The sequence below is a fragment of the Choloepus didactylus genome, chromosome 19, assembly GCF_015220235.1.
Source record: "Choloepus didactylus isolate mChoDid1 chromosome 19, mChoDid1.pri, whole genome shotgun sequence".
NCBI lineage: Eukaryota > Metazoa > Chordata > Mammalia > Pilosa > Megalonychidae > Choloepus > Choloepus didactylus.
This window is the reverse complement of record NC_051325.1, coordinates 65,932,956-65,956,195: the sequence shown is the minus strand read 5'-3', so window position 1 is coordinate 65,956,195 and position 23,240 is coordinate 65,932,956. Positions and strand designations below refer to the sequence as shown.

The 23,240-nt window shown below is 56.3% G+C and overlaps 2 protein-coding genes across 8 annotated transcripts in view; both read right to left on the bottom strand.

Annotated features, from left to right (window-relative positions):
• DNAJC5 (DnaJ heat shock protein family (Hsp40) member C5) overlaps positions 1-3,015 on the bottom strand; it is a 49,074-nt gene extending 46,059 nt beyond the window's left edge. Inside the window, exon 1 of one of the 3 annotated variants that reach the window (XR_005213096.1) lies at positions 1,901-2,101. The gene's annotated coding sequence lies outside the window, so the exon portion shown is untranslated. Of the gene's footprint in view, positions 1-1,900; positions 2,102-2,887 lie in introns of those variants that run through there. The other 2 variants (XM_037811656.1, XM_037811655.1) reach the window with 2 other exon arrangements.
• Positions 3,016-5,710: 2,695 nt separating this feature from the next.
• On the bottom strand, positions 5,711-23,164 carry TPD52L2 (TPD52 like 2). Of its 5 annotated transcripts, XM_037810956.1 has the most exons (9): positions 22,892-23,135; positions 20,147-20,292; positions 18,145-18,293; positions 17,213-17,272; positions 11,936-12,037; positions 9,907-9,933; positions 8,979-9,020; positions 7,873-7,921; positions 5,711-7,373 (listed from the first exon to the last, which is right to left on the bottom strand). In XM_037810956.1, exons 1-9 carry the CDS (start codon positions 22,908-22,910, stop codon positions 7,278-7,280), a joined length of 690 nt encoding a protein of 229 aa, XP_037666884.1. In that variant the 5' UTR covers positions 22,911-23,135; the 3' UTR covers positions 5,711-7,277. The 5 variants fall into 5 exon arrangements, with proteins under 5 accessions (XP_037666884.1, XP_037666885.1, XP_037666886.1 ...); XM_037810957.1 differs by lacking the exon at positions 17,213-17,272 and having other exon boundaries at positions 22,892-23,164; XM_037810958.1 differs by lacking the exons at positions 8,979-9,020; positions 9,907-9,933 and having other exon boundaries at positions 22,892-23,069.
• Between the last annotated feature and the right edge of the window lie 76 nt (positions 23,165-23,240).

Sequence of the window (23,240 nt, the reverse complement as noted above, 5' to 3'; positions counted from 1 at the left end):
CCTGCATAACCCAGTAACCTATGAATGCTTGGTACACATCCAGAGTCTCACAGCCATGGCTGTACTCATCATTCCATTCATTCAACAACTATTTCATTCATTCACCAACCGTTAGGGGCACAAAACAATGCCCCATGGATCTCCCCTATAATAAACTATTAAGTCTAACAATTTATTAAGTAGAACATCAGAAGGACTGCGCGTTATGGGAAAAACAGTAGCTGGGAAGGAAGATAGGAAACAGGAGGCAGAGGGTTTAAATTCAAAGGGGGTAAAAAAGCCTCTCAAAGACGGGAGGAAAAGGAAGTGAGTCACAGGGCTTTCTGGGAAGAGTGCCCCTGGCAGACCCTGGGACAGAGCTCGGAGCTCTTCAGGGACGGGCAAGGAGGCCAGTGTGGCAGAGGCAGAGTGAGGCAGGAAACCGGTCAAAGAGGGCCAGGGGACTCAGACCCTGGGGTGGCTTCACAGCAGAGGGTCTTCACCGAGGCCCCAGCATGTCTCCTCCACAGCCCACCTGCCCGCTGGGCTCTGCTGTCACCAGGGCCAGGGGCCAGGCCCACAAGGGCTCGGCACGTAAGCGGCCACAGCCTGCTCCCTGCAGCCCTTCACGGCCCCACAGCAGCCAGAGTCCCCAAGTCTGAGACCACTGACAGGTGAAAGAGGAGCTCAGCCACAAGCACTCGATTATAACGTTTCACAAAGCTTTTAACTTCTGGCTTCTAACTTCATCTCTTGGTTGGCAGATTACTCATTCCTGAAACTCAACATAATATTAAAAAATTAGAGGGTAAGAGAGAAGCAAATAAAGGAACATAAAATCCTAGTTTTGTGTAGAGTCCTGCCTTCAGGCAGCCATGATAATAGATGGGCAATATAAATGCCTTTGGTTTTTAATATAGATTATTTCAAACAGACAACTAATTATATCAGGACTAAGGTGTTTAACAATTAAAAACAAAAAACACAACATCCATAAGGCTTATTATGATGAGCTAGTTATAATGCTCGACAAACAGCAACCCAAATCTTCCATATCAACCCTAAATCTGAAAACAAAAAATAAAACCGAAACTTCTGCTTCCAGGTTCCTTTTCCTATGTGAACCAACTGAATGAACTGTTGAGAAATCATCTTTCAGGCATATGAAAACAGGATTCCTGACCCATCCACATAAGACAAGAAGCTAGAACCTGAATGAATAGTTAAGACTCTCGAGAGCACGATTCAAAGCACTGCTTAAAACAACATTTTTACTGGGCAAATAAAGCAAATGCTTTGTACAAATCAAATGAATTTTAGAATTTACCGCAAACATTGGAACGATTAATTTAAGCTGGTCAGGTGCCATTTTCAATTCCCAAACTACAAGCAGAATGACCCAGAGACTAGGCCCTCTGGCTCCCCTGAGGTGTTCGCAACCTTGTCAGAGCCCGCGCAGGAGGGAAAAGGCCCCAGGGCTCCAGGGGCGGTGCTGGGGGCGCAGAGGGGCCCGCGGCGAGGGCAGGGCCCCCGCACAGAGAACCGCCGGCCTGAGCGCAGGCTTCCGCAGCCGAGAAGTGGCACGCTCGCGGGGGCCAATCGCAGGCGACGCGAGTCCGGCTCCGGCAGGATCTCCGCACCGCGCGCTGGGCAGCGCCCCTGACGGCGCCGGGCCCCGACCTCCGCGCTCGTTCCCGGGTCCCCCGCGCTCGGCCGCTCCGCGCACGGCCCCGCGCACCGCACGGCCGTCTCCAGCACCGCCCGCCCCGCAGGGCCCGAGCGCGGCCGCGGCCCAGTCAGCTCCTCTCGCGCCGCAGCGCCGCTGCCGCCCCGGACCCAGCAGAGGCCCGCCGGGCCCAGGTGCCTCGGCCCCCCCGCCCGGGCCCGACGCGAAGGCCCGGCCGGCCCGCAGCCAGCTCACCTGCAGCGCTCCCGCCCCCGGCCCGCGGCCCCGCTCCTCGCTCCTCGCTCCGCGGCGCAGGTGGGCAGCGGCCGACGCGCTCCTCGGCGAGGGCTGCGCCTCGGGGACCCGGACTGCGGCGGCGGCGGCGGAGGGCGGCGCGGGAGCGACACCGACAGAGACCGCGGGGACGCGCACGCTCACGCACGCACCCGCACCAGCGCGCGCGCGCCCGGCGGGACGTAGGCTCCGGCGGCCCCGCTGGGCGGGAGGGGCGGTGCCGGGCGCCCGGAGCGACAGGCAGAGGCTCCGCCCAGGAGGAGGGAGGGTGAGGGAGGGGATGGGAGGCGAGGGGACGGGAGGGAGGATGGGGAGGGGAGGGGAGGGGGAGGAGGAGGGAGGGGAGGGAGGGAGGCGGGGAGGGGAGGGGAGGGGGGGAGCGGGAGGAGGGCCGGGAGGGGGGAGGGGGAGGGAGGGGAGGGAGGAGGGGGGAGGGAGGGAGGGGAGGGGAGAGGAGGAGGGGGGAGGGGAGGAGGGGGGAGGGAGGGAAGGGAGGGGGGGAGGGAGGGAGGGGAGGGAGGAGGGGAGGGGGCGGGGGGAGGGGAGGCAGGGAGGAGGAGGGGAGGGAGGAGGGGGAGGGAGGGAGGGGAGGGGAGGCGGGGGGAGGGAGGGGAAGGGAGGCGGAGGGAGGGGAGGCGGGGGGAGAGAGGGAGGGGAGGGGAGGCGAGGCGGGGGGAGGGGAGAGGGAAGGCGGAGGGAGGGAAGGGGAGAGGAGGCGGGGGGGAGGGAGGGGAGGCGGGGGGAGGGGAGGCGGAGGGAGGGAGGGGAGGGGAGGGGAGAGGAGGCGGGGGGAGGGGAGGCGGGGGGAGGGAGGGGAAGGGAGAGAGGGAGGGGAGGGGAGGCGAGGCGGGCCGAGCCACGGCCGGCGGCGCGGAAGCGTGTGCGCGCCGTCCTGACTTGCAGCTGAAATTGCTCAGCGCTTTCCGTCAGACTCAGGAAAGGTCTTACCAAAGAATGGGAGAGGGGCTGGCGCGAGAGGACAAGTGGGCGACGCCCCCGAGCCCCTGTCGTGGCGCTGACATTCGCGCATCTCCGGGGCGCCCTTCCTTCCTGCGCAGTCACTGCAATGCCACCGCCATTCCCAGCCACGCTCCCAGAATCACCACCAAAAAATGCCGGAAGAGCGCGCACTGGCCCCGAGGTCAGGTCCCGACCACTGCCTTTTGCGGGGACGGCAACCACCCACGAGAGCCGCCCTGCGCTGCCAGCGCGCTTAGTGCCGCTTTTAATCCTCAGAGCCGCCCAAACAAGGGCTCTGTGACACAGTGGGCTCCTAGCTTCCACTCCTGGCCCCTTAGCCATTTTCCATTGAGCAGTCAGTCATCTTTTTAAGACATAAAGCAGATGACATCCAAGTCTTCCGGGGACAGGGTGAGTAGAATCTACACTCATTGTCAACTGCTTACAGGCTCAACAGGATCTGGTCCTTATTCACCTGCGACAGCCCATAGCTGCCATCCGGCCAGCCTTTCTTGGTTCCTGGGATTGCCAAGCTTGTCCCAGGCTCAGGGCCTGGAAGTGGCAGGGAGCTTAGGAAAACTTAGGAAGCCCCCTGTCAACCATGAAACTGTGGAACAGATGAAGATGAAAGACTTCAGGCCAGAATCTGTGGAGGAATACAAGAATAAAATGGGCCTGGTACCAATTTCAGATAGAAGCTGTGTTGGGATTGTGTTGGGAGCTGCCTGAATGAATGAATGAACTTGGCCTTAAAGAAGTCCTTTCTTGACTCAGCAATTCTACTTTAGGGACATTCTTTCTAAGAAAATGTTCTCCAACACAGAAAAAGTTGTGCTGTGAAAATGGAGAACTACCCACCTTACAAGTAAGCCTGCTTAACGGAATACCATCAGTCATAAGAATGTATACACAGACTACACAGTAGCACAGAAAATGCCTGTGACTGCTCCTCCAAGTACAGCGAGCAGGATGCATCACAGGAAAAGAATGATTGCGAATATGGGTAGACAAGCCAACCTATTCAGAGAAAGTAAGTCTAAATGGACACCTGTCAAATACTGACAGTAGTGAGCACTTTGGGAGAGTTTCACAAGACAGACTTCCAAGGTCTCAGGCTGTGTGAAGTGTTGTACGTGCTTTATATCCTTTAATCTGAAGGCAAATACCATTATCCTCATCCTTGAGAAAAGCAAACCGAGGCTTTAGAGAAACAAGCATTACTCTTCCTCACCACTGCAAACCCCACCAATCATGCCCTCCATCCCACCCCTTCCACTTGCAGCAGGCCCCAGAATCCCAAAGCCCTCCATCAATACCCCTTCCTACAAATCCAAGATACTTAGCTGGACACCTTGTCTTCCCCAACAAATGGAACTGCCAAGTCCTCAGGAGCTGGGTCCACATCAAATTCACCCTTGTGCCCCACAAAATGCATCAGTCTCTTATCCACAGGACATTTGCAGTGTTTAATTAACAAAGACCACATGGAATCTGTTTCCATCGTTAGATGCTCGCACTCGAGGCCGCGGTGGTGCTTCCCAGAGTGTTTTTCTGGGCTTGCCGCAGCATGTATCATTCAGTGTGCGATCACTTACTTCCCCTGCTGCTACATCCAGGGCAGGCCCCACCACCCCAACCCCAAAGGAGGCCCAAGGCCCATAGGGGCCTTCCCAAAGGGAATGGTCAAGGAAGTAGGAATAGAGGTTCTCCCCCAGAAAGATCTTTACGTATGGATGCAGTGGGAACTCTAAGAGGTATAATTAGGAAAAAAGAAAGGCAGGGTACAGAACAAGGTATGCTATCATTGAGTACGATGGGGTCATCAGAGAGGGCAGGTGGGAAACAGGCCCAGGAAGAGGGACCACGTGCTGAGCGTACCTTTGTATCCAATTTTGACTTCTGGAGTTCCCCTAACAGAGCCATGTGCACCCTCTGCCACCCCCGCCAGCCCCTAGCACCCCTCTGAGAGGCCAGCTGGGACATCCTCGCCCATGGCAACTCTGTCCTTGGAGCCCACCCCCAAATCCCTTCCCTGGGTGATGGCACCGTTCCCCCCACTCTACCTTTGCCAACTTGGCTCACCTTCTCCTGGCCTGAACCAACTTGGAACTCACCTTCTCATTCTTCAGTGACCCCCCCCCCCCACCTTAAGGTCCCCGATCCCCAGAGCAGAGGGAGCGCCTTCTGAAGGCTGTTCTGAGGACCAGAGGCGAGCCCTGCCTAGGTCACCACACCACTGGCCCGCACAAGGCGGTCCTCTCTGTGAAGGGCCAGCACATCCTCAGACTTCCTGCTCTCAGTCCGCCCCTCCCTCGTCAGCGCGTCCTTCCCGGGGCTGTGACACCCCCCAGCAAGTTCTCCTCATGGGGTACCTCACAGACACGTGAGGGACCACATGGGGCCTTGCAAGGTCAATTACGATCACACCCAGATGCTGGTAGGACTTGAAACTTAGATGGACACAAATCCTGACTCGCCTACCGGCTGCCACGTGGCCCGGCCAGACTTACCCACATCCAGCTGCCTCCATCGCTGTGTCGAGTGGACATGATGCTTGCACTCGATCGCGGCACATGCTGCTCTCTTCCCAGCACTCCTACCCCAACCTGGGCCATGGCTAGCTCCCTGTTGCCCCTGGGGCTCAGACATGTGCTCTAGCCCACAGATGTGGTGTGTTCACAGATCTCTCTGTTCTCCAGAGCATTTAAGATGGTAATCTGCATGTGTGGCCCAATGGCACGGGTCTGTGAGGACAGTGCCACTCTCTTGTCCCCTTCCTGAATGAAGTACAATACACCATACAAGCAGAAGTGGACTTTTTTCCCCGAAAGGAATGCTTTATTGACAAATTACCCATTATTCACTTTAAAGAAAAGATACATCAGCTACCACGCCTGCAACCTGCCTTCTCACCACACCCCCACCTGATCAAGCTTAAGCAAAAATAAAAACCCTGGAAAAAGGAGGCCGAGCAGCAGTCTTCCCGCGACACCTGCATCCAGGCCGCCTGGGGAGGGCAGCCCCACGGGGTGTCTGAAGTGACACACAGACACTCAGGAGCCAGCACTGGCTCACCTGGGCAGAAAGCACATCGAGGTTCTACTGGACCAGCAGGTGACCCCCGTTCTCGCCAAGAAGCCTGCAGATATGCACGAGCAGATGGGGGTTCAGTCCCCCGTTAAGAGCCGGTAAGGCACAAACTGCCCCGAGACTTCACCTCCCCACGCGCAGGGGCCTGGCTGGGAAAGGCTGCCAGGGTGTGGTGGTTTCAGGCAGGGAAAGGGATTTTCCAGCTCCTGAGAAAAGGTGACGCAGAGCCCCAGCTGATTCTGGGCAGGGGGCTTTTGCTGGCCCAACCTGTCCATGCAGGAAGCAAGGGCAGCCTGGGACACCAGGGGCCAGGCCCACTCGGGACCACCAGGCAGCAAAGGATGGGCGAGTCTCCTGCATGGGGGCTGGAGGCGGGGGCTTCTTGTTCTTGTGCCCCCCTCCCCAAGGCCCGGGAGCCCTTTGGCTGGAGGGGGCCAGCGGGAACTGCCACAGTCGTTTAGGGGAGAGAGAAGCAAGGTCTTAGACCGGACAGAGTGAGTAAGGGAAACGAGCCCACCAACTGGTGCAGACACACTGTCCTGCAGAATGGACGCAAAATTCCAAACAGTGCTCAGACCCACCAAAGAACCCTCATTTCTATATATAAAAAGATATAAACAAAGCATAAGGCGATATAAGGCATGTTTCAGCTTGAGTCCAAAGAAATAATATTCTCTAACTATGAGGCTAAAGCTGCTTGGCTTAGTTTTAATTTTTGAAAAGTCCACTGTGTTTAAAAAATAAAGGATTTACTTTGTTAAAGCTAGATCATTAGTGTAACAATTAGGCAGCTACTAATAATTCATTTCCTTTCTGGGGAAATCTCGGAGAAAATGGACAGTTTCCTTGCTCAGCATTTTGAAATACAAACCGAGGTCAGGCACAGCTTCCTAGGCTACTGGATTCTTCTGTGGCTTGGGAAGGAGGTGGCTAGAAACACCACTTATTTCATGCTTCAGCTCTTCCCAGGCCTTCAGCATTCTGACCAGCCAACAAGATTCCAAAAGGGAGCTCGGGCTTTGGCTGGAGACCCCAGGACCCACCGTCCTGTCCTCTTCCCGCACCCCCAGGAAGGATGGTACAGCGATCTATGGTACTTTAGTGTGAAACATCTGCGTGCAGACTGGGTTCTCTCGCCCACGCCGAGTGCGGCAGCCACGTCCACGCGACGATGGGCACGGCTGCCCGCCCAGGACTTGGCCATTGGTTTCTGTCGTGCGGTCGTGACTGGGATGAGTCAAGAGGGTTCTTGCACTGGGTCCATGGCAGGGCAGAGCTACGACGGGGCTTAGAAAGGAGCATGATCTGGCAGGGGCTGATCGCCACTTCCTGTCGGAGAAGGAAGGCTGCCACCGCTACTCTCTCCGCCTCCTACAACTTTAGACTAAAAAAAGGGAGAAGATCAAGAAAGGAAAAAGACTCACAAGGGATGTGACTCTGCTGTTAGAAGGCCATACAGGCGAGAACCCGCCCAAATCCCCAGGGGAACGTGCTGAGTGAGGAGCCAAGGTCACTACTGCACCAGGTGGTTCCATTTCTGTAACGTTCAAGTGACAAAGTGATAGACCTAGAGAACAGTCATGGTTGACAGAGGCTAAGGGCAGGGGTGGGGGGTGGGGGGTGGCTACAAAAGACAACTGTAGGGACCCAGTGGGCTGGGACAGTCTGTGCACTGACAGCGTCAACGACAGCCTGCTGTGATATTGTGCTGCTGTTGGCTGCCGCAGGGAAAGCTGGGTGAAGGATACATGGCTCTCCTGGCATTTGTTCTTAGAACTCTAAGTGCATCTACAATGATCTCTTGAAGTTTTTCTTTTTTTTAAGAATGACATGACGGGTCACACCCAATCAACGCAATCAGACAGCAGACAAGCTGCAGTTACCTTTATGGTCCCAACGCGATCCTCAAAAGACTTGAAGGTGGCAGAGTTCCTGTAGAGAGGGGGAGAGGAGGGGGTCACTTCCAAAGAGGCTCAGAGTTGCGGTCGTCCTCCAGAAGGACCCCTGACAGCATCATAAGATCTCATTGTAAAAACCACGGCATGCCAAAAAAATGAAAAAGAGGAGCACCCAACTTGGGCTACCCCTGCACCCTCTCAGAGGGCCCAGCCAACGCCTTCCAGAGGCTTCCTCACATCAGAACTGAGGCCTGCCATGCCCGCCAACTCCACGGGGCAAGGGTTCCATGTCAGGCACGTACATGCTGCCCAGCGGGTAAAACCAGACCAAACCCCTTGCCTGTGGTGTGGGCAGGACACTGGGCACTTTTGATCCAATGGACTCTCCTGGCCCCTTTGTATTGGGGCATAGAAAGTCCCAGGTGTTCTGCACACAGACCCCTCCAAGATGTCAAGCTAAAGGAAAGGCAAGGAGAATTCCAGGACAATGGAGTGATGAGAAAGCAGAGGCGGATCAAGGCCAGTCGGCTAGCCCGCCTAGGCCTTCCTACCCCAGCAGCTCTCCACGCCCAGAGCTGCCGCTCCCTGCCATGGGCCTCTAGGGGCAGAAGGCTCAGGGGTGACAGTTGAACAAGATGCTCCCAAGGACGGTAACAAGACAGGGACCCTGCAGGGACCTGGGGCTGCAGCTGGCAGAGAGCACAGGGGCACTTTTCATGGGGAGGAGCCACAGTGGTGGCTTGAGGGGTTCTTAAGAGGGTCCCAGGGCCCTCTCCACAGAGGCTCCAGAGACACCTGGAGCACGACTGTGTGGCCACCCGACCTGAGTGGGCCTGGGGGCTGGTGCAGGGGCCTGGCCGGCCAGCAGCCAAAGCTGAACCTCCTGAGCAGCCCTGGGAAGTTCAGAATGGAAGCTGTGCTTGGCAGAAGGGTCTCCTCTACAGCCTAGAAAGGCCCTTCCCAGCCCTCAGATGACAGCAGGCTGCAAAGGGAAGGAGGTCTGGGCTCAGGGACCTGCAGGTGCAGGGAGAGAAGCAGCCGCCTGGACAGCCCCCCCCAGCTCTGGAGCCACCGAGGCCAGCACCCCTTACCTCATGGCTGGCATGCTTATGGAGTGGCGGATGGAGTAGCTGCTGCTCGGAAGCATTGGGGAAGCAGAAAAGCAAGAGTTAATCCCAAGGCCAGAGCAGCAGCGACCTGCTGGAGTACACACCCGAGGACACATTCACTTGGCCCCAGCTCCCCCCACTTTATCTCATGGGTGCTGTGTTTGGCCTCCCCCCACTCACGGGGAGCACCAGAAGTCACCCCAGAAGTGCCACGCCAGAGGAGGAAATTCAGATCAGGAGTCCCAGGCCTGGTGTTGTGTTTGGTACAACCAGCCTCCAGCTGTGCTCACTCAACTTCACAGTAATTTAAATGGCCTTTTGGCAAAGGAGAAACAACCAGGTCAAGTGAGTAGGAATATTTAAAACTACACTCTTCCTGGTTTGGACTCCAGGCCCCGAGGACCGGCCAGCTCGGGCATGGTACCTGGCACAGCGCCGTGTGCCTCTGGCAGCAGCAGGACTGATCCCCGGGGGGAGACGGCCCCTCGAGTGATAAATGAAGGAAACTGGACTTGAGAGACCACAGTGCCCCTCAGGACAAGGAGACAGACAGCAGGCTTTTGAAGGAAGGCCCAGGAAACACAAAAGCCACGGGTGAGCAGGGCCCTGCTGGGGAAGCGTTTCCTTTCAGGACTAGACTTGGACATGGAAGCTGAGCGGGACTGGAGCTGCCTCAACGGCCAGGGGCTGGGTCACTGACGACACACAAGATGGCAGCCCTGAGGAGGGACCACCCGCCGTCCGTGGCAGGAAGCAGGCTGGGAGCCAAAGGGGTCTTGCCACCATCCCGTCATCTCCTTGTCAAGCACCCGGCTGCCAACACCGCCCACAGGGGCTCAGCCACAGTCCCTCTGCCCAGCCCGGCCTTGGAGCGAAGCCACGTGTGGGTTGTGCTCGGGGCCCGTCTTACCTAAAGGAGCACGAGAGCGGGTGAGCCCTACAGAGGCGGCAGCGGGAGGAAAGAAGAAACGCTCCATCAGGCAGGGCGGCCACTGTCCACCCAGGACCTCCACCATGAGCCCAGAGAGCCCCCAGCTCGAGCACCCTACGTGGAGCATGACTTTGCAGCCATCCTCCCCATCTTCCATCAGGGATGCTGAGCACCCACCAGGGAGAGAACAGACACCTCCTCTCACCCCCTACCAAGGTCCTGACTGAAGAAACCCTGCTGCGGTCCACACTGCTCAGAGGCCGTGCCCGGCTGCCCGTCGAGTGCGTGGCACGGGGGCGAAGGCAGCAGCAGGCCCACAAGGAGGGGGCACGTGCCCACTGTGGTTGCTGGCCCACCGCCATGCGGCTCGGACGGCTGGATATCCAGAATGCAGCCCAGGTGACAGGACTGTCCTATCTGGTCTCAAAGGGGATTCATCACAGGGACATTCCCCCCAAGCCCACGGACGGAGGACTGGGGGTGAGACATGACTGGGTGGGCCTCTGGAGACCCCCTGCTGCCAGCCTCCATGGCACCTGGAAGGGCCAAGGCCTTCCTGGGAACGCCATGTCACCCCAGAACTAGCGCCTGCCTTGGCCGGGACGTGGCTGCAGGCAGCGTGTGGGGCAGTCTGTCGGTCTGTCCACAGCAGGGCCTGCACCTACAGGGTGGCCCTCAAGGAGCCTCCTCCCCACAGCTGCTCGGGACACACCAGGAGCTTGAGTGCGGGAGGGGCAGGCACGGCAGGAACACAGACTGTGTGCTGCTGCCCAGCAACTCCAGGCTCTAGACAATTTCCAAAAGAAAGTGGGAGGCAGAGATGCATTATCTCAAAACCAAGTAAAAGATGCACCCGGCTCCGGCACCCCTGTGGCTGCTGCCTGCTGCATGGCCGGGTGCGTCCCCACCTCCAGCTGAGGCGTCAGGGTGGAGCTCTGACCTGGGAAAAGAGCCCCATCGTGAGGTCCCAGGTGTCAGAACCCTGGGTGGCAGGGACAGCAGGGCCAGCCCCAGGGAGGATGTGTCCCTGTGAGCCCTGCTGGAACGCGAGAGGGGACCCCAAATCCACAGGCCAAATGCAACATTGCAGGAGCCTGTCAGGCAAGGTGGGTCTAGAGCAAGGCATCCCCCCAAATCTAAACACAAGGGACTGATCCCCGCAGCAGGGACGGGGTCAGAGCAGAGCCGGGGAGCTTGGTCCGTGGGGAACGGGGCCTGGGATGCTGACCACAGTGACCACCGGCCCTCCACGCCTGACCCGGGCCCCACCTGAACCCCCCCCGGGAGGCATCGCCACCTCCGCACCACAGAAGGCACAGGCTCAGGCAGGCTGTGCACCCAGCAAGAACAACCCAGGTTTCGGCCCCAGGCCGCCTGGCACCAGGGTCCCATGAGCTCCAGGAGCGCCACGGAATGCAGCTGGCACAGAGCAGGAAAGGCAGGGCCAGGGCTCCCAGGAAAGGGAGGGGCCTTGGGCCAGAGCAGGCTGGGAAGTGCACGCGCACCTGTCACCCCAACCCACCCTCTACTCGCCAAGGCACCTGTCAGCACTCAGCCTCAGGCCCCTGGTGTCTAACTGCACCCCAGGGTCTCGCTGGTGAGTCCGTCTCTGGGCCTCTGGGCCAAGCCTACACCATGCTGAGCACATGTCCTGGAGGGGGTTGCCAGCCTGCCAGGACTGCAGCCCCCACCCCGAGACTGACACACACTCCCAACTTCTCCCCCAAACTGACACCCCACCCTGTCTGCACCCACCTTCGCCAATCCCAACTATCAGAAGTTTCCCGACAACATTACAGACCTCCCCTCCCTGCTGAGGAATAAATAGCAAGAGGGCAGCAAGTGGGAGACAGGCAGGAGCACACATGCCTGCGGTCAGGCTGGCCCTGGGCTGGCCCGGCCACCACTGCGAAGGCCACCTGGAAGCCACCGGCTGGCTCAGCACCAGGACCGACAGGCCTCGGCAGGGCGGGGTCAGGCCTCGGGCAGGGGGCGGGCGGCACCTCACCTCATGTCTCCAAGCTTCCGGCTAATCGCGGAGCCCACGGTAGAGAGGGCCACCGACGTCTTCTGTCCTGCCTGGGAGAGAGTTTCCTGAGTCTTCTTGTAGCTGGGAAGAAGAAACACCAATTCAACCAACCACGCCAGGCAGGTCACCACCACCCACAAGCCAACGGGAGCGCCAGGAGAGCCCGAGGAAAGGACAGAGCAGAGGCTGGGGACACCCTGGCCCCTGCAGAGCAGAATGAGGGGCAGGAGCCACCTGGCTGCAGACACCGCCTCAGCTCTCAGCAGCTCAAGGCCCGTCTTCTAGCCCCGTACAATTCCGTTTCTTCTGTCTCTTCTGAAACACATCGACCCCACCCCACCTGCCATGTCCTCATCTTCTCACCGCAACCTTCACTACCTGGAAAAAAAGTTACTGCCAGGCCCCAGGAAAGAAAACCTCCGGGAAGCCGACCTTGGACCGCAGGCAGGAAGGCAGCGAGACAGGAGCCGGCGTCTGCTCAGCCACCTTTCACCACACATAGGAGAAAACCGACCAACAGAACCAGAAGGTTCCGTCTGCTCTTGTCACCTGAGCACACTCCTCTGATAGGTAAAGCGCCTGAGGTCAGCCATGGCTACACCAGGTGGCCTCATGGGGGGTGGGGAGCAGATGTGAGGGACAGCTCACTGTGCACTCCTGTGGCGCTTGGGCTCCTTCCCGGGACTCTGAGGCCATGTCTGTCCCCACATTCTTTCTCAGAATTCCCTTTCAGAGCGGGGACAGAGTTCCCCTTGGGTGCCACCATGTACATCCATCTGCCAGCGGCATGGGTGCAATGCCACTGAGCCACAGTGCCATGACCCCGTGTCGGCTCTGGTCTTCACAGCTGGGTAAGGAGCTGGCACAAGTAGGACACTGCAGCCACAGGGCTTGCAGGGCCTCTCAGGCCTGCCTCGAGGGCTAACACCTGATGTTCCTTCCCTCATCCAGCAACCACCACAAGCAAGACACACCTGGCGGCCTGCGAAGGACCCAACCCATAACCAAAACCTGAAGGCAAAACTGCCAGGCCACAGGTGTTCTCTGAGTCGGGTCAGAACCCTCGGGGCCAATACCAGGATCCTGGGCCTTTTGAGACAGACTAACCCAAGATGGTGCTTTCTGGAAAAACCCGCCCAACCCCTGACTGACAACAGCTTGAGGTACCAGGGCTTGTTGACCCAGAGAAGATGCTGTCAGCACCGCTGGGCCACTGCCAGGAAGAGAGCTGATGGTCAGAGCAGGGAAAAGCACCACACTGGGTCTTCCCGAGCTCCCCGTAAGTGGCCCCAGTCACGCCCATGCTAGCCCCCGGCCTCTGGCTGCTTGCCCAGCGACCATGCCCATTGCTGCCCCTGAACGAGCCCTTGCACTTGGGCTTGGTCCCTCTTCCCCGCAGCCCCACTTCCTGACCACTCCCGCCAGTCTACACAGGGCCGCCCCTCACACTGCTCAGCTCCCCCCACTCCCACAGGGCTCTCTCCGTTCAGCAGGCAGGTGCACGGACGCCATCAGGGGCCTGGCGTGGCTCCATGGGTGTGTAGGAGGGCCCCGGTCTTAAGATACATGTCACTTCCCAGCAAGGCAGTATGGAAAATTCTTGAAGTTGCTAGAATAGAGTTTATTTTTGTATCCAGGAAGGTTGGAGGACCAGTCGAACGTCACTGCTAACCAGTTCCTGAAACCTAAAGGATACTTCAGTAAAGAGAAAAAAGTTTCTAAAACACTCACAGAAAAATTTGTTTCTGGATTTCATGAATTCAATAACTGATAAGAACTCTAATTCTGAACCTGGCCTTTAGAAAAGTTTGACTACAAGAGCCTTTCCCCTTGTGTTGAACCTGAAGCTGACGCCGAGCCTGACCCCACATTCAGGATGCTGCCAGAGCTGCCGCCTTCCTTCAGGCTCTGATCGGGTGCAGCCCCAGCAGGCCCAGGGCGAGGACATAAATGGGCATCACTAAAGCAGAGGGACAGGAGCCAAACCAGGCAACAGTCAACCTGCCCCAAAACAAACGCCAACATGTCCCTTGCAGGCAGATGCCATATGGCCCCGCTGAGATTGTCAACATCTGACAGGGACATCTCTGTGTGGCCGCCACCCCTCCAAGCAGCAGGTGCCACGCCAGACCGTCTCAGCGTCTTCAGACAGCTGGGGGAACCTGGGGCAGGTGCAGCAGCTCGTTCTCTCCACCTTTTGTGAGACCCTCCCCCATCCAAGACCCAGCGGAATAAACGCTTTCATGGCTAAGGAGTGAGACGAGATCATCTGCAAGTATCTGGGACCTGGGCCACACCTGGAACCATCGTTTCAAAAAAAGAAAATAGGAAAAATAAAGAAATACCAGGTACAAGGTAAGTAATGACCTGCAGTAGTTCATTCCAGAAATACAAATTCAGAACATATCTTCAAGCTCCCTTTCTCTTGAAACAACAAGACATAAACCCACGCTAACATTCTACCATTTTTTAAAGTAAAATAGTCTCGAGCAAAGGACTTAAAGACAGAGCCTGATGAATCTCTATTTGTGCCCAAAGGAAGAACACGGGGCAAAAAACAAAGAGCATGTGCTGCGAGTTGGCCGGCAACTGAGCCAGGACCCGGGCGCGGACCATGCCAGGAGCAGCCCAGCGGGCACGCACGACATGCCAGCAGCACCTCCCCTACCCCCGCCAGCCACTGCCCTGGGCAAACAGGAAGTAGTTTCCCCACACAGCCTAAAAAACGCACAGGGGCCCATGAGGTATTTCTGGTGTGTGGAAATGAAGGTGTCACAAGTGACTTTCCTTTCAAAACAGGAACCTCCAAACCCAGGAAGAAGCTGCTGGCTGTGCGTGCGGCCCGAGGCCATGCATGCCTCCCAACGCCTTGGCTCTACCCTCTGCTCTTGCCCTCTCCGGCTAGTCCTGGGCAGCACAGGGAGGAGGCCGCCCCTCCTAGAGGCTTCTTAGTACGGACACCTTCAGTCCTTCCTGAGGCCCAGATGAGCTGCTGGGGCCACTCCACAGCCTCAAGGCAGGGCAGAGCCAATGGCTGAACCCGGATAACTCCGCCTCAGCAGGACTCAAGAGCCCCGGAGACTGCCAGTTCCTCCTGCCACCACCTGGCATGTTCCTCTGGGGACACCCCCCATCCTGGTGTAAGAGGGGAGCTGCTTCCCTGCTCAGTCCAGGGTGGGTACAGGACTGAGGATCGGGCCTGGCCAGCCAGAGGCCACCACCATCTCGACCACAGGGACTGGTCCAACAGGTCTCACATTTGGACCATCTTTTTTGGGGAGTACAGAGCTGGCAAGACACAACCCCAACACTGTTGGGCACCCTCTTGCACTACCCCGGAAGTAGGCCTGTGAACAAGGCCAACATGGAGGGGAGTAGGATGGAGGGTGCCCCAAGACAGTCCTGGCAGTGGGAGCTGAGCGCTGGGGCAGGGCGGGCCTGGGGCAGGGCTTCTCGCTCAGGCGAGCCCCTCAACTCCGTGCATGGCTGAGCTTTCTGCCAGCTGCAACCAAAAGAAGCCAAACAACAAACTACTGACTCACTCTCAGCACCTACAGAAAGAATACAAGGTGATCGTGTCCCAGCCAAGAGAGCACGATGTTCTCATACAGGGGTGCCGGGACCAGCAGCAGCAGACAGAGGGGAGACGGAGCGAAGGGCCCAGCATGAGCTTGGCCCGGGCCAACGCTGGGAGGGCTGTGGCCTTGGGGCCCAGAGATTCACACTTGCTCCAGTCCTCCAGTGTGCTGCTGGCTAAAAGCTCTGCATGGACACCTGGAGACCAGAAGACAGTGACCATGCATCCACCGCAGCCTCCTTCCCACTTGGCCCCCCGAGAACCAGGCCAGCAGCCCTGCTTTCCTGCGGACAGGGTAAGAGAGGTGCCCCAGGCCTGCACGCTGGTGCCCCCTCATCCCCGAGGCACAGGGCAGCCACAGCCCTCAGCCACACCTGTACCCTGAGCTGTGCCATCTCCTGTGCCGTCCCTGGAGAAGTCCCTCCAGCTCTGAAGTGTCACTTTCACAACTCGTCTAGCGATGGAAACCAGAGATGAGGCCTCAGGGGAGCCCCTCTGACCGTGACCAGCTTGAAAAGGGCCATCCGTAGGCCACACTTCTGCCCAGAGCCACATGTTTCTCTTCACACTTTTGAGTTGTGAGTGTTCCAAGCTCTTTGAGAAACTACTTATTTGAAAAACTAACTCAGCAGCTTTATGTTGAATGGTTTTACAAACTGGCACTAAAATGTCCTGAGACTATTTTCAGGTTGAATCTGTGCTGTGAGCCGGCCTGGTACGGCCCAACTCAACCTAGAGGCCCGTCTCGGGGAGGTCGGTGTCCCACAGCCCGGGGTGCTTAGCCCAGCCCGCGAGTGTCCCAGAATCCCTGAAGTGCTCACACAGCAGAGGACAAGCCACCAGTGCCAACAGGCCACAGAGGTGCCAGGCGCCAGCGCAGACCTGGCTCGCAGGCACCGCCACCCGAGCTCGGCGACGACCAGACCCGGAAGAGCTTCCTGCCTGTGCCCTCCAGCAGCCAGGACAGCACTTCCTTTTGAACCAGACATGGAAAAATCCCACAAAGCAACTATTTTTAAACACACCCCCACCTAGTTCAATGAAGATATACCAAAAGACAAATGCTTAAAACACTCAAATAAAACCTAAGAAGTCACTGAGCCAGCTGCTATGACAGGGGCCTTCCCCCACAAGGCCAGCCTAAACTGAAGGCTCTCCATCTACCGTTCACGGACTGCTAACATTCCACCTGGCTGACAGCAGATGATCCTGGCATAGCCCCAGCCCCCCACCTCCCACACACAAGGACCTCAAGTCACCCTAAAAACCTGGTGCTCGAGCTGTGTTTGCAGGGGAAGGAAGGAGGACAACAAATAGGAAAAAAAAAAACCAACCAAAACACCTCCACTACCACCAGGCCACTGGTACCCACCCATGCCACCCACTGCCAAAAACAAAGAACTGCTTACCAAGAACGCCCCACCCACGCGCAAACCTCTATCAAACTGAAGCCTGGTGGGCCAAGGGTGTTTTCAGAGGGGTCTGGGGACTAACTGAAATCTCCTTCAGCTACTGCGCCCTGTTCTGCAGGAGTGTGAAGGACAGCCGTGGCCTCATGGGTTTGTATTTGGGAGGAGAACAAGTAGCTTAGAAAAACACTGAAGCACGGTTTCCGCCAGGCGCAGCCCCTCCCTGCCACCTGAGAAAGGTCAGAAGGGAGAGCGGCCTTGGGCACTCACAGGTCTGACTGCGTCACTTTTTCATTCCACTCTCCAAGTTTCTCAGAAGTTTTCACGTAGCTAAAAACAGAAAGTCCATGGTGAGTTACTGAGAAAAGCTATTTCACCTCAGGCTTCAAACTGTCCGTGAAATTCTGAGGAAGTCAGGAAAGGAATCGCTGGCAGGAGCACCAATCTCCGGCCGGCCCGAGCGCAGGCCGCTGCCATGGCTCTGCCCGCCGCCCGGGATCAGCAGTCCCAGGCCGGGCGGGGCCAGGTGGGGGCATCAGAAGAACCGACTGGATCCTTCCCTGCCACGCGCAGGGGACAAGCACCATGTTGTTCCCTCTGAACAGCACCTGCTGCTGCAGAGGCGAAGGGGGAGGGGGGGGCGAGCGGTGGAACAGCCTGGAGCCCTGAAAATACTTCTCGGACATCCATCCTTTGGGATTCAAAACCTGCGACTTCTGAGGAGAGAGACAGCCTGCTCACAGATGAGACTGATGAAACAAGTCAACCTGTCTTTCTGCAGGGACGCCCCCCACCCCAGCCCCCAGGACACTTTCAGAGTTACCGCACTGCAGGCCTGGGTCGGGGGGCAGAGCTCCCCACCTCACAAGAGCCAAGGCGTCCCCAGACCAGGGGTGCTCACAGAAGGGACTCGTGTGCACGACAGCAGACGCCAAGTCTCAGGAATCACGGACTCAGGCCTACATGAACATGATTCACTTCTTTCAAGTTTGGATCCTGAAATGCCTACTTGTCAGTTTCTACCTGGACAACTAACTAGTGCGTCAGTCCACCTTTGCAGACACACACAGACCACAGACTCTTTGAATATGGGCAGTGCAGCACCTACACCAAGGACCAGTCCTGGCTGGCTACTCCCAACCGGGCCCGTGTGCTCCTTGGTTCCCGGAAGGCCCCTCGCCCACTACAGGGTGGGTACCTACGCGTTAGAGACCTGCACATCGTGCCAGCTCCGGGACAGGTTCTGCTTCAGCCCCTCCAAGGCAGAGAGGCCCAGCTTCCTTTTCAGCTCCCCACAGTGCCTCTCCTTGGCTGCCAGGACCTGGCGCAGAGTGACGATTTCCTCTTCCACCTGCAAAAGCCAGCAGTGGACAGGATCAGCCATTCCTATGGCCAGAAGTGATGCACATCCTCATACGCACAGCAGTGAGAGGTTTCTCAGAACCATCAGAGAGCCTTCTGCTCACAGAGACCTAACCAGTCTCAGGAACAGACCCTAGGGGAGACACCTGCTTCGTTTCCACCTGGTACCGGCACACCGATCTCTTCTGGAGAACTGCCCCCCAGCCCCCCGAGTCAGGTGGTTTTAGTGGGGCTGGGAGAGGCAGGAACTGGCCAGGATGCAACCCACCTAAGTGGGACTCAGCAGAGCCCTCCTCTGGGGTTGGGCACAGGCCAGAAGAGAAGAGCCAGTTTCTCTCCAGGCTCTGGTCTGCACATAGACAAGGGAGGCCCCAAACTGCCGGCAGTCAGGCCCCACCTGCAGCTGCAGGGGAATTCCATATGCAACGGGAAGGAAGCGGAGCTGACACAGCCAGAGGGACAGAGACCTCGCTGACAGACGGCCCTGAGGACATCTGTGTTCCTGAGGTCAAAAGCCAGTTACACAAGCAAAGAATAAATTTTCTCTTGTGCTTAAGGTAGTTCGAGTTGGATAACAGAAAGATTCCTGATAAAAATGTCAACATTCTCAGGTCTTAAAAGAATGTGAAGGAAAAAAGCTGACTTTTGAAAGGAGTATCCTTTAAATCTTCTATATGAACACTTATTGTAAAAAATTCCCTTTCTTACAAAAATGATTGTTTGTATTAAGGCTAAAAGATAGCTTAGAGCCCTGGATAACACTAGGTCATTCCTTAGAAAGTAGTTGACACAAGAAATAATTTAAAGAGACAGGGTCACCTAAGATCAAACTACTACCCGTCACTCTAGCAATTACAAACAGTGACCGGAACATTCCACTTATGGTATAATAACAGAGTTTAAGGGTATACAGTCTAGTTGTCTTGGAGAGCATGCCAGTTGAAATGTTTAAGTGACCCAAGATCTTCTTCACTTTGCACTTCACTCTGAAAAAGGTCTTGTGGTTTTGGTTTCTAAACCAACATATTCTAAAATAAAATGCAAAGCATTAGTCCCCATGGTCTTCTTCCTACTTCTCCCTTAACCTTCTTTCTATTAAAAAACAGCTGTGTCATTTCCCCCAGTGATCTGAACCTGGTCCTCAGGCTGAGGCTCGTCTGCATGACTAGGACTGGTCCAGAACACATCAAGACAGGCTCTCCTTTGAACAGAGTAAAGACAGTGACACACAGTGTTCTGATCTCTCCCTGTTTGGATGCTACAGTTAACTATTTACCAAGTTCATTTCCCCAGATTCTGGAATCAAAAGGGGGTCACTATTAAACTCAGAAGCAAAGAAACATTAGATCACCCTCCTGGCAGCTGGTTTGAATAAAAATTATGCTCAGAGGCTCTTATTTTTAATCCCCAGTTTCCTCTAAAGAGATTCACTTAAAGAAGGTCAAATGGAACACTTTTTAGAAAAGAAGTAATTTTAAAAGAAAGATTAAGATCCAGGGCAGACCGCACATGACATTTTGGGGGGTTACTGAAAATGAACGGCAAGTGTTAATTCCAACAGAGACACTCCCAGCAGGTGGCGGGCTCAACGTGGTCATCCCTGTGCCAACGACAGAGGGCGGAGGGGGGGTCAGACCCTGTCTTCACTGCCAGGCAACTCAGAGGCCGGCACACGGAGCTGGGCACACACAAGGTGAGGGCTGCAGAGTGCAGTTTCTGCGGGGCACGGTGGGACAGGAGCAACCTGCCGTAGCAACTCCTCCAGAGCAGACCAGCATGGGCCGTCATGACCCTGAGAGGGCCCCGAGACACGGGCATCCAAGGACAGCCTCACCACAGCACCTTGGCAAGCTCAGCCCTGAGCTCCTCCTCTTCAGCCTCCGTCAGACCCTCTACAGCAGGAGCCCGGGCAGCCACACCCGTGTCGACAGGGACGTCCGTCATGGAGTCAGACAGCAAACCCTTGTTAGGAGAATTCAGATTGATATCTGCCAGACAAAAAATGAGGTCAAAAGCATCAAGGAATAACTTATCAATATGTACATAGATAGAGGACTCCATAAAGGGAGAAAGCAAAGGTGGAAGGGCAGGCAGCCGGGGGAAGAGGATCCCTAGAGAGAAAGACCTTCAAACTCTAACATCTCTTCTCTGAAAGGTTCTTGGAAAGATGGTACAGGCCACCCTAGGTGCAAATCCAACACCACCTGGGCCCGGGCCCAAGCGATGCCACTGCAAGGGCAGCCAGGCCCTGCCTCTGGTTCCCCTTGCAAGAATACTATCTTCTGGGGCCAGAAACCCTCACTATATACAAGGCAACTGATCTAATAGATCTTCTATTTTTTTAGAGCAAAGGAACTTAATATGGCTGTAAACACATCAAGCATCACCTTGCACTCAGCTCATCTGCCAAGAGCACGTGCTAAAATTACAAACAAGAAGCAAGTCCTAGACATACAGCCCCTGCAGGGAGTCAGCACAACAAAATCTCCTCGAATCCAGTCCTCAATCCTCTCCGCAAGGTCAGGAGGCCTGCAAGCTGCAGCAGGGTCCACAGGGGCACACTGCCTCCACACGCCTGATAAACCCCAGACTGCACTTAAATTCTTGCAGTCCTTATTTTCTCTCTGCATGAAACGCAGAGACACTAAAAGTCTGCAAGACACTGCACAGGGAAAAATGGGCTGCTTCAGTTCTGTCCCACTCCAAACACCAGACTGTTGTTCAGCAAGTTTCTACAGATGGCATTGAAAACATCCTTCCTTCTGACCAACACACTCCATGCTCCCAATTTTAAAAGAAATTTAAAATAAAAGGAATAAAGATTGGAAAGAAGATGTGTCTATCACAGATATGTGTGTCTACTGTCAAAATCCTAAAAAATCTACTAAAAAGAGTTGAATGTATGTAAAACCCAAAATACCCTATGTCAAAGTGGCTGTGTCCCAGTCCCTTGGAGTGCCCCACCACAGCTGGAGCTGTGCACTTCGTGGGCACTCAGGATGTTTACGAAACGAAGCACAGCTGCTTTCTAAAATCAATTGATTCTGATTTTCAACTGAGATCAACCTACACGATTTTACTAAGTCGTCTTAATCCACTGTGTCGAAACCACTCAAGTTCAGTAAATACTTTGAAATCTTTATGCAGTTTATTTGCTGTTAAAAAAAATAAATGAAGGCCCTTGAACAGGTTCTGCCTAGAAAGCTAAAACCGGATCTCACAGAAAACACCCCCAGACAGCAGTGTGCACCACTGAACATGCGCCAGGCCCCCCACACACTCACTCACAGGGGATGAGTGCGAGGCCAGGAAAAGGTCCTACGGAGAGCTGGTGCCACGGGCAAAACCAAGGGGCTGAAGCCCATCACCGTGGGTGAGCCCAGCTGGCTATGCCTGCATACTCATCTTTAGAGTGGGGGTAATACAAAGATGGATGGCAAAAGATTGTTCTGAGAAAAGATACGATAATTTGAGGAACAGGCTTTGTACGGTGTCTCACATAGTAAGTGCTCAGGAAACGTTCCCTTTAATTCTCATGATCAGAATCCAATGCTTTTGATACTTAAATTGCAGATGCAAGTCAAACAGTGAAAGAGCCTCCCGAACGCACCAGAGGCCAGGCTTTTGACCTTCAACTATTTCATAAATAGATGCCAAAAACAAAAATCTCTAGAATTTATTAGAAAGCGGGGATTCTAAAGCTTAATTCACATCCTTATGCCGGCCAAACAATGAAAAAGCCTCCTGAACTCACCAGAGACCAGGACTTTTGATGTTCAACTACTCTTGTTAATAAACCCCAAAAGTAGAAAATTCCTAGAACTTATTAGAAAGCAGGAATTCTAAAGCTTCATTCACATCCTGATGTGGGCCAAAGGGTAGTAAGGCATCTTAAACTTATGCAGTATAGTGGTGTTAACAGAGAAATGTGATGTCGCCTCTTTAGAGCCCCAGAACAGAAGAGAGACTTGTATCTTTTTCTTCTCCAGATTCTAAACTCCCGGTCTGCTCCACACCCGCAGCGGCCACCTCAAACTGGTCCCGGGGGACCTGTTCTGCAAAAGGCCTGGTATGCTGGGTGTGCCCTTGGCTTACGCCACCCTTCTCCCTATGAGGCAACCCCCAAAGAGGCTGGGCCCGAGCAGCGTTGTCACCCAAGGGACGCTGCGGGGAACGCGAGGATGGTTTCACCGCCCCTCCCTTCCCCGGGATCCGCCCACACCACCTCGGCCCGTGTCCAGGGCCAGACGGAGTGTCCCCAGGGGCCTTGCGCGGGGATGGAGGGCAGCAGGACAGCAAGGGCCGGGCTGGGGGCGAGCTGGCAGGATAAGGAGAGCTGCCTCGGGTGAGGAAACCCAAAACTCTGGGAACCGGTCTTCGGAGCGGTCCCAAGGGGGGCCGGGAAGCGGTCTGGCCCGGGGCGGTGAATGCATGCCACGACCACCCGGAGCTTCGAGGACAGGGGCCTAGGAGCCGAGGCGGGTCCGCAGGGTGGGCAGGTAGAGGCTGAGCGGACCGGGAGTCCCAGACGCTAACCCCGAGAGGGACGGAACTATGCGCGGCGGACGGACCGAGTCCAGCAGGTACCTTGGCCGGCGGAGTCCATGTCCACGCGGCGGCCGGGCCGCAGATGGCGTCGGGGCCGGGGTTGCAGGCGCGATCGGAGCCGAGCAGGCCGCGGCGGGACTGGGTCGCCGCGTACACACAGGCCAGCGGAACCTCCTCGGCCGCCCCGGCCTTACGTAATCAGCGACGCGACGGCTCACTTCCGCTCTGGCGTTTGTCCCGCCCCACCGCGGACACTGTCCAATGAGCGTGTTCTCCGGCTCAGTCCCGGCGCATCCGCTCCAACCTGATAGGGATGCGAGGGCATCCCAGCCAGGTCGACTCCACCAGCGAGACGCGCAGGTAGCACGGTCCGGAGTCGCAGGAGCAC